The sequence below is a fragment of the Apus apus genome, chromosome 4 (genome assembly GCF_020740795.1).
Source record: "Apus apus isolate bApuApu2 chromosome 4, bApuApu2.pri.cur, whole genome shotgun sequence".
Classification (NCBI taxonomy): domain Eukaryota; kingdom Metazoa; phylum Chordata; class Aves; order Apodiformes; family Apodidae; genus Apus; species Apus apus.
Genome location: NC_067285.1, coordinates 56913174 through 56927847, shown reverse-complemented (window position 1 = coordinate 56927847; position 14674 = coordinate 56913174). Strand labels below are relative to the sequence as shown.

Here is a 14674-nt window from a genome sequence, read left to right as displayed (position 1 = left end):
CTTTATTTTCATCTTTCTGCTAATAGTCCTGAATACATAGCTCCATAAACCTTTCTTATTTTAAAAAATCTGAGTTGTTACAGAAGTCAATTTCAAGTAGGTATTCTTCCCTGTCCTGTTTGTTATTATTTTTAATTCACTATTTAAAAGAGAGAGTTTTTTTAATAACATTAGGGTGTTTAGTGGATTTTCTGCTTTTTGTATTAGGAAATTAGCTATTTCAGCTTTATAACTTTGAATTTTTTAAAAAATGTACCCCAAACCAATATAATTTAATTCTCAGTCTTAATAATAAATAATTCTGATGTGTAAGCTAATAATCTATTACTACTTAATGGCATTTACAGTACTTTTGTAACTTCCTTTAATGAGATTACTGTAGTCTACAATTTAATGTATTACCATCCAGTAAATATTTCATTAAAAGAAAAGTATTTACATGGACAGTCTTTAAACTAGGATTAGAGAGGACTGTTAAATACGATTGAGTTAAATCGTTTTGTATCAGTAGCAGTATGTGGTGAAAATGTGCTGAGTGCCTTGACCAACTGAGGGCTTGATACTCACACAACTGGGGTGTATTTTCAAGTTAGCTGTGTGCCTGACTTCCGTGGCTTGCAGCCCTGGCACATGACAGTGTTGATTTCAACAGTGTGAGAACATGGTTTTATACCATTGGAACCTGGATCATAGCATTGCTGCATGCAGTAGTCAAATCTTTAGCTTCCTTATGGACTAAGGATTGGCATAGGTGGCTTTTGTGTTGAACAATGCCCTGCAGAAGTTTGAAGTATAATTTAAATGTGGGTCACAAATGGTGTTGTAAAATTGTTACATTTCTTGCCTGTCTAGCTGTAATGCATAATTGCTCTTTTCATTCTTAGACAGAGCAGCCTAAAGTTATAAGCTCTTATAGCATGTTTTGCTTTTTTGTTTTATTTAATACATATATTTTTCAAATTTTGCTGAGGAAATTCTGGTGTTTCCTTGATTATACTGTTTGTTTGCATATAGGTAAAACACAAAGTAGCTGAGTGTTTACATGCTTGATGTAATTTTACTTTTCTTGTTGATTTATAGACAGGAAATGGGGGAGAATAAAATGTATTTATTTAAATAAACTTAAGGAAAAATATCTTCATTATTTTTTAATAATTTTGTGATCCTTTTCCAAGGCATTTGTATCAGTCATTGACTTGCCAACTGCAGAAGGAAATCCCAAGTGAACAAAACCTATTTGAATACAGTTTTTAAACATTATAATAATTGCTAGAGTAATTATTTTACACTGGAAGTACACTTTAATATTTTATATACTATCGTTGTTCAATCCATGCCATTTTGTGCTTTACAAAATGGTATTGCTACAGTACACTTCTGTTGTAATCAGAAGCTGGCATTAACCTGAAGTTCTAATTAAATCCTACAAAATCTAAAGATATGAACCCTGATAATAAAAACAAACCAAAACAAAATCTGTCATCTTAAAATGCTAGATTTTTGCACTTATTTTGCATGTCTGTAATTTATCACACTAAACAGGAAGCTTCTGTTATGCTGTACTGACTATTTGGATAATTTTTAACACCAGTACCTGCCTCTTGGGCTCTAAATTTCTTTTTTCTGTCTTCCAGTGTAAAGGGTAGAATGCACATAGCCTTATTGTGCAGGATTTTACGTTAAAGGGAATGTAGTATTGTACTGTCCTGATCTCCTAGCATTGCTTAAGAGTCTTGTAAAAGTACAGTACATTGGAAGGTCCTTGAGATTGCAACAGTAGTGTCATTTCTTTAGCCTCACTGAAGGTTAGTATTTATGATTCTTGCACTGGTGAAGAAAGATTAGAATCAAGTTTTTGTGATTCCTCAGCATGGCACTAGATTGTATTAAAATAGCAATGTTAATAATACAAGAAATGCATATAAGAAAATTACATAAGTAGCTGTATAGCTTAAGAAAAGCGAAATGCTTGCAGCAATACCCAGGTACACTTAAACACAGTGTTAACAATAGCAGTGCCTTGTCGAGCTTGCAGATTCACATTTAATAACTAGCTGCTTCCACCCATGTCATATTATACTACATTAAATCATCATCATTAATATGATACCACTAAAATGGCAACTTTAACTTCTGGTGGTTATTTATTTGGTGCTAAACATTCTTCTGAACCGCCCCCCATGACAAACACACAGAAGTGCACAGCATTTTTCAGCACCTTGCGCACAAATTGCTGCATCACACATCGCACACTGCTGGGGTAGGGCAAATGCACCATACACTAGCAGATTGACTAAGTGGACCTAATTTCAATGTTTTACCCAACCTGTGTAAGTAAACATGTAACAACATCAACAGGGTTTCAGTAATGACAGAGCAGAGCAAAGTCAGAGGAAGGTGGATTCGCAGCAGCATCTGTTTGTGTTAAGTATTATGGTTTTCATCTGTTGAATTTCATGGATTAAAAACAAACAAAAAAAACCCCAAACGTTCTTTAAATTAAAAACAGATCATCCGGTATCTTTGTTTTAATTATACATACAGAGGTATACTACAGATTTAATTTTAAAAATTGTTTTTAAAAATCCATCTGAAACCTTTTTCTCCTAGCACGCGCATATGATCATTCAAGGGAGAAAGAGGACTTCGGGTTTGTATTCTCCGCACGGTCCAATTTTAAAATTAAACACAGCTAACATTACAAAGCCGTCTGCGCACTCTGATTCGGCTCGTTTAATTGCTGGCAGGCAGCGGTGCCGGCAGCGCTGGCGCGGTTGGGACGCGGCGCTTCTGGGCAGCCAGTCGCGCCAGGCAGAGGCAGCAGCGCGGCAGCGCAGTCCCCGCTCTCCTGCGCGTTGCTGGCTGCTCTGCGCTCCCGGCGTTTCGTCCCCGCCTGGGCCTGCCTTTGTTCTGCAGCCCTGCCCGGCTGCGTTGACAACTGCACGATTAGCTTGTCCTGGCTGCAGTTTTCCAGCTTTCCAGTAGATGCCCCCAGAGACCATTAAACCTCCTGAACGGCTCCGACTAAATGAAAGGCCAGTCTTTTTTCATTTTGCTTCTTGGAGTAATGTAATTGTTCGAAGAAAACATAAAATCCGTGTGGATGCAATGCAGAAAAACAAACTTACTTGTTTAATAATATAATTCATTAGGCAGAAAGGTTCAAAAAGGTTTAGTGTAAACTAGTTTATTAATGTAGTAAAAACATACTGTTAACAGTTGGATTTTATAAAATAAATCATGTACATTTAATGAGGTATATTTTTTTAATTGATATTACAAATAAAGTAAGAATTGGTTATATAAAACATAAAATGTTCTGTCTAACCTCACATTTTACATACTGCCTGGCATCATAAAAAGCAATATGAAAAGGATTTTGAGGACTGAGGATTTCTATTGTATCTCAAGATATCATTAAAAGTTTACTGCTATTACCTACACTACTCGTCTGTTTGCGAGCATGGTTTGTTGGAAAAAGGGGCACTGGCATCTTCATCTGGAATCATCTTGATAAAAGAAACTATTTCAGAACTCGTTGCTGTGTCAAGCTCTTTTAGGTGTCACAAATACCATTCATCCCCATAACATTCAGTTCTAGCCCTATTTTATTGTTTGTCTGTGGTCAATGGTAGCTTATATTTTGTGAAAACTTAAAGAAACAAGAGCATTATTATTTTTGCACTTTGTGTATTTTATGGTTTTAAGTATAACTGAGAGGTATCTTCATGCCTCTAGAATCTGAGTGGTTTTACAGCAGATAGCTTAATTGCTTCTGAGTGAATATCACTTGTCTTTGCCTAAGAAGAAAATGTGCTCTGTACTGTGTGATTACTTCAGCTTTATTCCAATTTCTTTGTTATTTGGGATGGGATTTATTAAAAGAATATTTATACTCATTTTTAAAACTGACCTATTTGACTGTATGTTTTATTTCCCTGTATTGGTTTGCTAATAGTGCTGTCTGGTGGGGAAAATGTGCTTTGACTTCAAGTAAAATGCATCACTGTACAGGATATAACATGGACACAGTTTTTCTATTTATACAAGTATTGCTACTGTGCTCAGTGAGTATGCAGTGAGTGTTAAAAACTAAATGAATGGCATTTTGTTTAGTCACTGAGATCTTTTAGCAGTACTTTCTTGTTTGCTATTATATATATCTAATGATCTGATGCACACACACACGTGTGTTGGTCACGTTACATAAATAAATACAAATGTATGTGTGTCAGCTATGCAGAGTGTTATTCCACTGCTCTAAGTTATATTACTTTACGATTCAGTCCTAGGCCTTTGGAAGTTGGTAGGAATTTTTTATCTATATTATTCAATTTTTTTTTAGTTAGGTAGAATTTTAAATCAGAGAGAAGAAATCATTCCTTATATAGAGTAGAGAATATATTGTACATCATTAACATAATATCTTCACAATATTTTTTAGGGATGTACTGTGCATCTGATGCATGACAAGTATAGCGTATTCTGGCAAATTAAAATTTAACTGTTCAAAGATATTTGTCATTTACTTTTCTAAGATAAATGCTGCAAATGTTTTCTAGTGTAGAATACTTATATGTTTTTACTTGTCTGTGTGAATTAAGTGTGCTTTTCCATCTCCAAAATTATCTATTTATATATTAAACATAAGTTCGGTACTGTCTAGTCTAAATTGTATCAGGATTTTGTAATATTTTTGTGTTCAGTTCTGCAACTGAAATGTAAAAAAATACATATGAAGGATACATATGCATCTATGTAGTAATTAATAGGTTTTATTTTAATAATATTAAACATGAAATGCTGCAGATTATTGACTTCTTACATCTCAAATTCTTGTTTATTTCACTGATGTGTAGCTACAAATTTCTTCACGTCACTTCCGTCCTATTAGTGTTGTCACAAAACTACAGGAGCTCCTTTTAGGCTGGATGTATTAGTCTCATTAGGCTACTGTTTAGCATGAAGTCATCTGAATTTATTACATACACTATAAATCTCAGATTTCAGAATTCTATATTTATTTTAAAACTGCTGGGAATGTGAAGTTAAATGGATTTTGTCTTGAAAACTGTTTGGAAGCTTAATGGAATATACAAAATAATTTTAACACATCTGGGTCCTTGCCATTTTACTGGGACAAAGGTTTGTTTTCTCACACTAGGTACCTATGCCTGCAAACCTTTACATCTATACTTCAGTGTTGCAGGCAGTCCCATTAGACCTGTAGTTTTCTCCAAGGTAGGAAGCGATGATTGTTTCATGCCACAGAAAAGAATTATTTTTTTTTTAAAGATATATTATCTCCTAAGAATATTTGGTTACACAACTTTTTTATATGTATATCTTATCAGAATTTATGAATGAGATATTTCTTATATAAATTCATCATTACATCATTTTATTTTAAGACTAGGGAGAAATTATCAAACTTTTTCTTTAGTAAACTAGCTCCAGCTGAAGTTGTAAGCTAAACAGAAGCAAAATAATATCTAATTATTATGTTTCTGGCATAACATTTGTTTGACATTTTAAACCAAGCCATCATGTCCTACAGCAAAACTATTTAACATATACATTGTTTTGACATGTGGAATGTGCCTCATTTTTCCCTGTGCACTGTTTTAAAGCAAACTAAGGGTTCATTGTGTTTTCATGAACTAAGGTAAACATAGGGATATTTTCCCATCAGTTATCCTTTTTCCCCAGTACCAGCTAAAGAATGCCAGTATGTTTTTAACACGTTATATATATATGTATATATTTATTGTATTTATTCATTATTGCTGTATTCACTTCCCTAGGGGATGACATTTGTAACTGTATTTTAGCAGAATGCTTTTTGAGCTGGGGAAAAATACCCCTTCCCCACTGCTGAACTGCAGAGGTCTCTTCTTGAAAGCTGTTTTAGTTATTGGTGCTTATTTGGTGAGGTGGAGAACAGAATAGAAGTTTAAAGGCTTAAAATCCGTCTTTCTTATTCCCAGGACCAGGAATTCATACAAGAAGAACATCTGCATAGACATGCTGCGACAGGGTTATCACAAGTCCTTCTCCGAGCTCTTCGCTCTGATACAGAAGTGGAATGCCTTCAGGGAGGCTGCAGGGCCTGGGACAGCCATATGGCAGCAGACGTCCCTGGAGGAGCAGCCTGATAAGCTGGATCAGCTTTACCACTTCCTGACCAGGGCTGAGGCAGCCCAGCGAGCAGGTAAACGGGGGGATGGTGAATAGCAGAGCAGCGGGAGCCGCAGCCGCAAATGCCTGGGGGAAGCTTCCAAATTGTTTCATGTATGAATTTGAAACGTTACTGCATCTTAGCATATTTCAGCCTTAGTCAACTAAGCTGTATTTATAGAATAAATGATTAGGAACTGCAGATATCAGGAGAGGTTTTCTGAAGGTAAAAAAAATAAATGGAAAAACATGTAGAGTGCATGATGATATAATCAGAAATGTTTGTTGTATCTATAGCTTTGATAACATCTCAATTATTTTTTTATAGTTTCATTATTTATTGTTTTTCTTTCTCTGTTGATTTGAGAAGCTGATTTTGTATTAGGAAAATTTAACAGGTGAAATGCTGTTTCACGGAGTAATAGTTTTATTAATCTGATTTTAAATATGCTGTCTGCTAACTGTGTTTGGATTTGTGACTGACTTAGAAAAAGATTGTGAACATGTCAAATAAAATGAAGCACACAGATGTAACATGCCACCTGTGAATTACTAGATATTAGTAAAGACATAACTCCAAGTTACTGTATTTTCTCTATTGCTTACTATTTACTAAACACTCATATTTATCATTTTCTTTTACTATAATTAGTAAAATATCTTACTCTGTCTTTCTCCTTTGGAATAATTGTAGGGATGGAGGCAGATTAAGCTCTAACTGCAATCTTGTTTCATGGCTGAGCTTATTTCACTATGGTTGGCTTGTTATTATTACAAATATGAAAATCTCTCCAATGGGCTTGTGAGTTTGGAACCTAAGATTTTTTTACTTAAATTTAGAAAAAGAAAATTTCATTTAAAAAAGGAACAGTTGAAAAACACTTTTGGCACTTCATGTTTATTATGAAAGCCAGAAGTTGTGTTTCTTTATTTAATTCACTGTAATTCTAGGCAAGAAGTCTAGCCAGCCCATGACTGGAAGGAATTTTCAGATTTGTCTGGAGTATGGCTAAAACCTGAGGAGGCAGTCCTGTAGCTTCCAAGAGTATAAGAGAGAAGTTTTGCACTCATGACCACCCTGACAGAAGCATGCTGCCAACACTTTGATATTCAAAAAGTAGTAGCTATTGCTTATCTTGATGTGCTTACTTCCTGCAGCTATTTGAGGAGAGCATTTTGCCTTCCTTCAATGCATGATATTTGCCAGTGTTATAAACTGATATGTGACAACACACTCCCCAGAGAGTCAAGGCGATGCCGACTGTGAAATTTCTGCCCCTGTGAGAGGTGGGGGCTCTTTCTCTCACTGAACCCAGCGTTTGTTGTGTGCTGGGCTCTCCAACTCTTTCACCTCTTACAGAGACATTATACCACCATTTGTCTGACTGGTTGTGTCTTGCCTCTAGGAGATAATAGCTCCCAACTTTGACTGTTAAAATTGGTTAAAATGAAAGAAAAAAAAAATGAGGGCATGCCTGTGGAGCTGGCAAGGTAGTTTTTGGTGGGTTTTTTTCCCCAATTATCAATGCAAGCCTTTGCACAAATCTCTTGTTTGTTTGAAGCGAGGCACATGAATTCATGTTGCAGGTGTTAGAGCTAGTAGTGCTGTGAACATAACCTACAAATTATACAGCTCATCAAATACTAATTCAGTAGTTCCACTAATCCAGTTACTCTCTGATTCTAATCAAATTGCTTGGGGCTCTGGCTTGTGATCTCCTGACAGCTCTAGTTGACACCATTTAAGAAGTGTTCAGCATTTCACCTCAGCTGGAACTTACCATGATGTAGCAGTCACAACAGCAGCTGACCTACATTTGCTCTTCAGCCACCACAGTTCAAGCTTAAAAGGCTGAAAGCAATATTTGGGGCTGCAAACTATGAAAGTATCACAGTGTGGCTGATGTCACTTATGTTAGACTTACTGGAAGTTTACCTGTCTCAGGTATGTGGTCCTGAGTTAACAGTTGTGTTGAAGAAAAGATAGCAGGTATAAATTATGGGGGAAAAAAACCCCTTCATTACTTGTAAGTTTTTTTATGAGTTTCAGCTTCATGAAGGGATTGGTTTTAACCTGAAGTGGTAAGTGGAAAACAAAAATTCACTTACTATGTCAGTGAATAATTTTCTTATTTGTTATTTAATTTTTGTCACTTGGTATTATTTTATGTTTCTGTCTTAATTGTAAATATCGGTTAGAACTGCTGTTACCATAGTGCACAGAGAAAGCTAGGTTTTCATTCACTTTCTGTATTTATTGGTGGAATATGTTAATATTTCCATTTTTTGGATAACTTTTAGTTATAGGACACAGTAGTGGTGGACGTAAATAGTTTGCATGAACAGAATTGGTGCCATCCATCATGCTATGGAGGCTGATATCAAAGAGCAATTATTTTCTTTACAGCTGGGTTTGAAAATAGTGAAAAAAATTTTACCAGTGTTACATTGTACAAACCATTTACCTTTACATACATCAGTGACTGTTCTTTCTGTTTTAAGGTTCAGTACAGTTTGATTGAATTTCAAATCATACAGGAGTTTTTTGTTGTTTTTTTTTTAAAATAGCTATTACTGATACCATACTGTGTGCAAAGAAAATACTTTTTTTTTTTTTTCTGTACAACTTTAAGCTCTTTAATGTTGTATTTGAAAACCTCTCAAGTGTTTAAAAACAGAGAGATATCATTAGTCCTTTCAGCTTCTCAGAATAATAACTGACAGAGTTATTTTGCCCTCAGTACAGCATTATCCCGAAAACAGTGGCAGAAATATTGGCAATATTTAACTGCATTCCTGTTTGGCCTCTTTTGATGCAAATGTCATAAAAGTTTCTGACTTCAAAATTCAGTTGTTTCTAATTATTCCTTGATCTTCCTTCATTGTTGTAAAATAACCTCTATTCTTACTAGTTTTGGTGTCAGTAGCTTTTTTTTTAAAAAAAAAAAAAAAAGAGAGAGAGAAAGTTTAACTGTTTATGTATAGCTGTAGAGGGTTTTTTTCAGAAGAATGTAGGATAAATGCCAAAGCAATGTATCTGAGTGGCTCAGGTTTTGATACATACAGTTATTTCTTGGCATGTGTGTGAAAATCTTGATGGCTTTTTTTTCCAAGAAGAAACTTATATTTTTGAGGCTGTGGGCTGGCCTGCCTGATTGTATGGCTCAGAGTAATTTCACTTGAAGTTATAATTGTCCTTGAAAGGTGAAATGCAATGCTGGCAGGTTGTTGTGGCTACACCTTTGAAGAGCCATGACTCCCCAGCCCCTACTCAGTACTGTTCTGCGAGTTAGCAGGAGGGAGAGTTTGAAGTCCTAGTACATCCTTGTCTGACATTGAGGGTTGCAAACTAAATATCCTTTGGCTGGTGATGCTCTGGGAACAAATTATGAGCACACCCTGGAGAGGTGTGCCAACTAAATAGAGATCTTTTGGTCTAAGACCCAGAAAAAAATTGACTGTATGTGTCTGAGTTTGGGTGGGTTGTGAGGAAGAATTAGGAACAAAGGAAACCCAACTAAGAAGTCTTTAACTTTTATTATTTAAATTTTGGACAGCACTCAGTGTAACCCGTGCCTGGGAGAACAGTTCATTACAATTACAATGTGGCTATTCCTCAGATAAAAATATTTAAAAGTGAAATTAAAATTCTTAAGCTGCTATTTGCACAGGTTTTACCATGTGAGTCTAACTAATTACTTAAATCACTAGTTGGCTGTTACAATCTGTCTTACTGTTTCAAAATGCATTGCTAATTTACTTGTTGGATCTGTATGCTCCTTAGGCTGAGCCACTTCTTTGAATCATCTCATCAAAGAGCTGCGTAGATATTTTCATTCAGTTAGCACTGAGTTTACCAGAAGAGTAATTGACAGCATGGAGACTATACTGTAAAGCATCACTCATATCTTTTAGACTAAGGCCAGCCTCTCAGTGATATTATGCCAGATTTTTTTTTGTCAACCTAGAGGTCACCTGTCCCAATATTATTTCCACAGGACTTGAAAAGCATTTCTCTTTAGACTACATCTGAACTACCTATTAAATGTAGGCTTGAACCTGAACTGAGTCCTTACCTAGGAATAGCAGGAGTCTTGAAGCGTTTATATAATGAGTACTTGATAGAGTGAGCTGGTTTACTTGTATTGTACAAGTTGAAGGGGATGCAAGGCAAGTTACAGCTCAAGAACAATTAAAGGAAGACATGTCTCCACCATCGGCTCTACCTTGCCAGAGCAGGGGAAGAAAACCAGGGAAAATGTCACAGTTCAGTGGCTGCAACGTATATTGAACAGCCAGCTCTGCAGTGGTGGATCACTGTGTTCACTGTGCCAAAGCCAAGGCATGGAACCTATACTCAGGTATGAACATGCCTTCTAAGGGGCAAGACACTGCTTGTTAACAGGTTATTGGGGAAGCTGGTAGAAAGTAGGAGTTAAGACCTGGAAGCTGTTGCCCTTCTCAGATTCCATCTGGTTCTGGCTCCTGAGCCCATGCAACCTTTGTGGCATGCTGTATGCTAAAGGCTGAGTCTGTACACATGCTACAGGCTGCTGACCTTGTTGTAGAGAATTAGAAGGAAGTGCTGACTTGGCTCTTTTTTCAAACTTCAGTGTAAAGAATGCTTTTGGCAGTGCAAGTTACCATCTCTTGTAGTAAAAGATGAGTTTCCATAAAGTATATAAAGCAAGCATGAGTATTTCATGTGTTTGCACTGGAAAAATCTTCCTTTCTCTGAGGTACTTAAGGTTGAAAACAGAGTTTAGCATTTTACAGTGGAAAGCTTTTCTGTAAGATTTCACACTTATGCCTTAGGCTGGGCTAGAAACATCACAATAACTGTATTACCCATGGTATTTTGGAAAGCAAAATGGAAAGAGGTAAAGCATTAAAAAATAAAAAGGATAGGCATACCCAAGCCTGTTTTAATATTTACTTGGAGGAGGTGTGGTTTTTGTTTGCTTTTTGGGGGATGGGCAAAGGAACACTTTTGTAAGCAGGTTTGTTGTTCTCTACTTAATATTGTATCACAGGAGAAAAAATGCAGTAGTTGCTAGAGACCAGTGGAGGAGTTTATTATTTTTGTAATTGTCTCACAAAAAATGAAATGATTCTTCCCAGGAAAGAAGTCAGTCCTTCTCGAAGTATAGCCAATTGTAGAATTACCATTGGCTTCACTAGAAGCAGCATTTCTTAGAAAATGTTGGTAGTGTGTTTTCATTGCAATGGTTTGGAGTCCCCCTTAGCATCCTGGGTTACCAGTTAATTGACTTATGACATTATCATTAGATAGCCTTGTCCTTACTTGGTAAAATTATACCCTGTTACTTTAGCATCTCTTTACAGATTGTACTTTCCCCTTCTGTACCTAGCAGTGTTGGGAGAGGTGTGCTCTGTGTACACTCTGCCTCATGATGTCTGAGAAACAGGCTCTGCCTGAAACTTGATGGTGCCAGTGAGCTACCCCACAACAACTTTTCTTCACTTGTGTGTGAGTTTAGCTTATGGATGAACTTTCTGGAAAAGTGAATGATTGAGTGGTCTTCTGCCTGTAGGTGTAGAGCAATGATTGTCCTGTGCAACCAAATGGGACTGGTTCTTTCTCATGTATGGATCTGGGGGGGGGGGGGGAAAGACTGCAGCCCCACAGTCTGTTACCATTCATGCTTCTTTTTGGTCCAACAGCCTCCATCCTTGATCTTTCTGTGTGTGAATTCTTCACAGCATTAGTTGTCTCGCTACTAAGTCACTGATATTGATCTCTCTGGCAAAAGAGAAATTAATCTTCCAGCATTCATGGTTTCTCACTCTGCCATAAAAAATCACTCTGAGTGACTTAACTGATCTTAGGCCACTCCTTTCTTTATCTTCAAGAGTGAATGGTCAGTCATAATCATGTCGTATTCTCTAAGATCAACCAGCTGAACTGGAAGATGAGTGTTACCAGCTGTTGAAATGTTTCCATATGGCTCTCATCTGGCAGGATCAAAGGGCTGACTGGTGGGAGTTCTTTTAGTGGAAAATATTGAGCAATAAATGGATGTTGACAAATTTCTTTCTGGTACTTGTATTTTAAAAATCAGTGAAACTTCTCTTTTCCATTAACAGGAACAGCAGCCTCTTTCTTTTATTCTTCAAGGAAGACACCTAGCCATGATGTTGTTATGATATTTTCATCTATTCTCCAAAGACCATTTCTGTACTACTTTTTCTTTCTTCCGCTACATCCATGAAGGATATCATACAGACATGGCAGCAGTTGTGCTTAAGTCACACTAATATGATCACAGATCTTCTGTGTTTCTTTACTCTCAGCTTTGTTTGGTTTGTCACACTCAAACTCCACCTCACTATCCCAGTGCACTGCACTGCTTAGCAGTTGTCTAGCTGAACACAACAAACACGCAGACCATGGATTTGAATGATCCTCTGTTCCATGCACATCTTTGCTTGCCAAGGGAACAGTTCCTGAGAAGAGCCCAGGAACAATGATATCATTCAGTGGGTCAGTCAGGTCTATGGCTTCAGCACAAGCAGAGATCCTGCTTGTCAGTTGAGCTGCACCTGAAGAGATCCTGATGCAGAGCAGGAAATACTGTATGTGTTTAATATATGGCATTTCATGTTTAATTTCAAATCAAAGAGATTGTTTTGTTTAGATATCTGTTTAACAAAAATATATTCGCACATTTTTATATGGATGCTTCCTTTTTGTGCATAAACATCCAAATTCAAAGTTGTTTTCCATTGTTACGAACAATTAAAATATTTTTCAAAAGTTCAGAACAAACAAAATTAAAGAATTAAATTTTTGGTAATTCATATTCTGTGACAAAAATATAGAAATATTATAAAGCAAATTCTGCAGCATAGCATGACTTTGTTTTCTGCTTAATTTGGTAATTTAACATTGAAAAAATGTTCTGTTTGATAATTCCCCTTAGGATGTGTTCTTAGTCCTGCTTCATATCTTCAGTTAAGTTCAAAACAGTGAGCTGTTGGGCCTCATCATCTGCTCAGTCAAGTTCTGTTTGTTCTGTGTAGCTACCATTTTGGATAGATGTTCAGCTCTACAGTGTTTTCACAATCCTGTGACTTAAATGTTCTGGAAGACCTGAATTTAGCTTCCAGTGTTTTCTGGAATTAATGTAATTTTTGAAGGATAAGCAGGATCAGCCTTAGAACCTTTACCTGTGTGATTTACTAGTTGTTTCTTATTTAAAACCAGGAATTTGTCTTGCAGGAAACATTTTATAATTGCTTATGTGATTCAGACTACTCTTTCAGTTCATTCAGTGTCTCATTCCAGCAACATCATTCTTTCTCTGATAAGTTGTGCAGATGATTTTTTTTTCTTTTTTGTATCAACAGATACATAAAGATAACTTGCCTACATGTATTCTATTATCAGCTGTAGAGAGCTTACTCAACAAAATCAGAGGTATCAAAGCTTCAACAACTGAACTACATATGAGAGATTTTATAGAAGGCAGTATTCACTTATTCAAATATTTTTCTTCTGGAGAAGTAAAAGTTTACTTTTACTAAGTCTGATGCTAGCTTTACCACTGTCAGAATAATCTCAATTAATTTCTTGATTTGTACATCAGACTTTGAATCCAGAAGACAATATGGCTTTTAAAAGTCTCTCTTTTGGGGTTTATTTTATGACCAGCACATCTGGTCAGCCACTGTCCAAGACAATTACAGAGAAATGGTTGTCTTTGTGCACTTCTCATTGTTATTCACCGGCAGGATAGTCATCAGAGGGTCACATTAAAGTTCATTCAATCAAAGCTGTGGCAGTAGCAATAGTCCGCCTCAGGTCAGTTCTGTCTCTTGAGATTTGCAGGGCACTACCTGAAGTTATTTGCGTAATTTTATGTAGCATTGGTGCCTTGATACTGTGTAACAAAGATTTCAAAGGCAACAAATCTGTATCTAGTGTTCTACTCCAACGATAATCCAATAGCTTTCCCCTTACTATGTTATTGTAGCCATTTGCATGTATCCTCTGGAATCTTCTATGTTAATTTTCACTTAGCTGTAAGCAGTATATAATGTGTATTGTTATTTTTATGTTAGTTGTTATAATTAGGTTTTGTGATTCTCTGTTTATGTGTGTGTTTGTTTATGTCCTTGTAATCATAATGGGAAACTCTGCCTTCTACTTTTGAGATAATCTTTAAAAATACTCCCTTGTGCTGCAATAGATGTTGAAGTTGGGTTGAGAAATCACAGCCAAGAAGTATCTGCTTTTCTTCATTGAGAGTAAAGGAACCCTAGGTAACCCATATCTATATGTAAATTGGTTAGTTTGGATTAATCCCAACTCTGTCTTGGCTTTTTTGTCTATAAGTATGTATCGTTATGCTTACATATATATATGTGTGCATACATGTGTGCACAAAAAGGGACAGATAACTGTATATTAAGGCCAAACTAATTCTGTTACTTCCATTCCAGTATCATTTGCAGAGACTTTTATGAGGCTCTT

At 36.3% G+C, this 14674-nt stretch overlaps 1 protein-coding gene across 1 annotated transcript in view; it reads left to right on the top strand.

Annotated features, from left to right (window-relative positions):
• Positions 1-14674, top strand: part of TTC29 (tetratricopeptide repeat domain 29) — a 127585-nt gene that overhangs the window by 12034 nt on the left and 100877 nt on the right. Inside the window, exon 3 of the mRNA XM_051617862.1 lies at positions 5988-6211. Coding sequence (XP_051473822.1) covers positions 5988-6211 — 224 coding nt within the window. The remainder of the gene's footprint in view (positions 1-5987; positions 6212-14674) is intronic.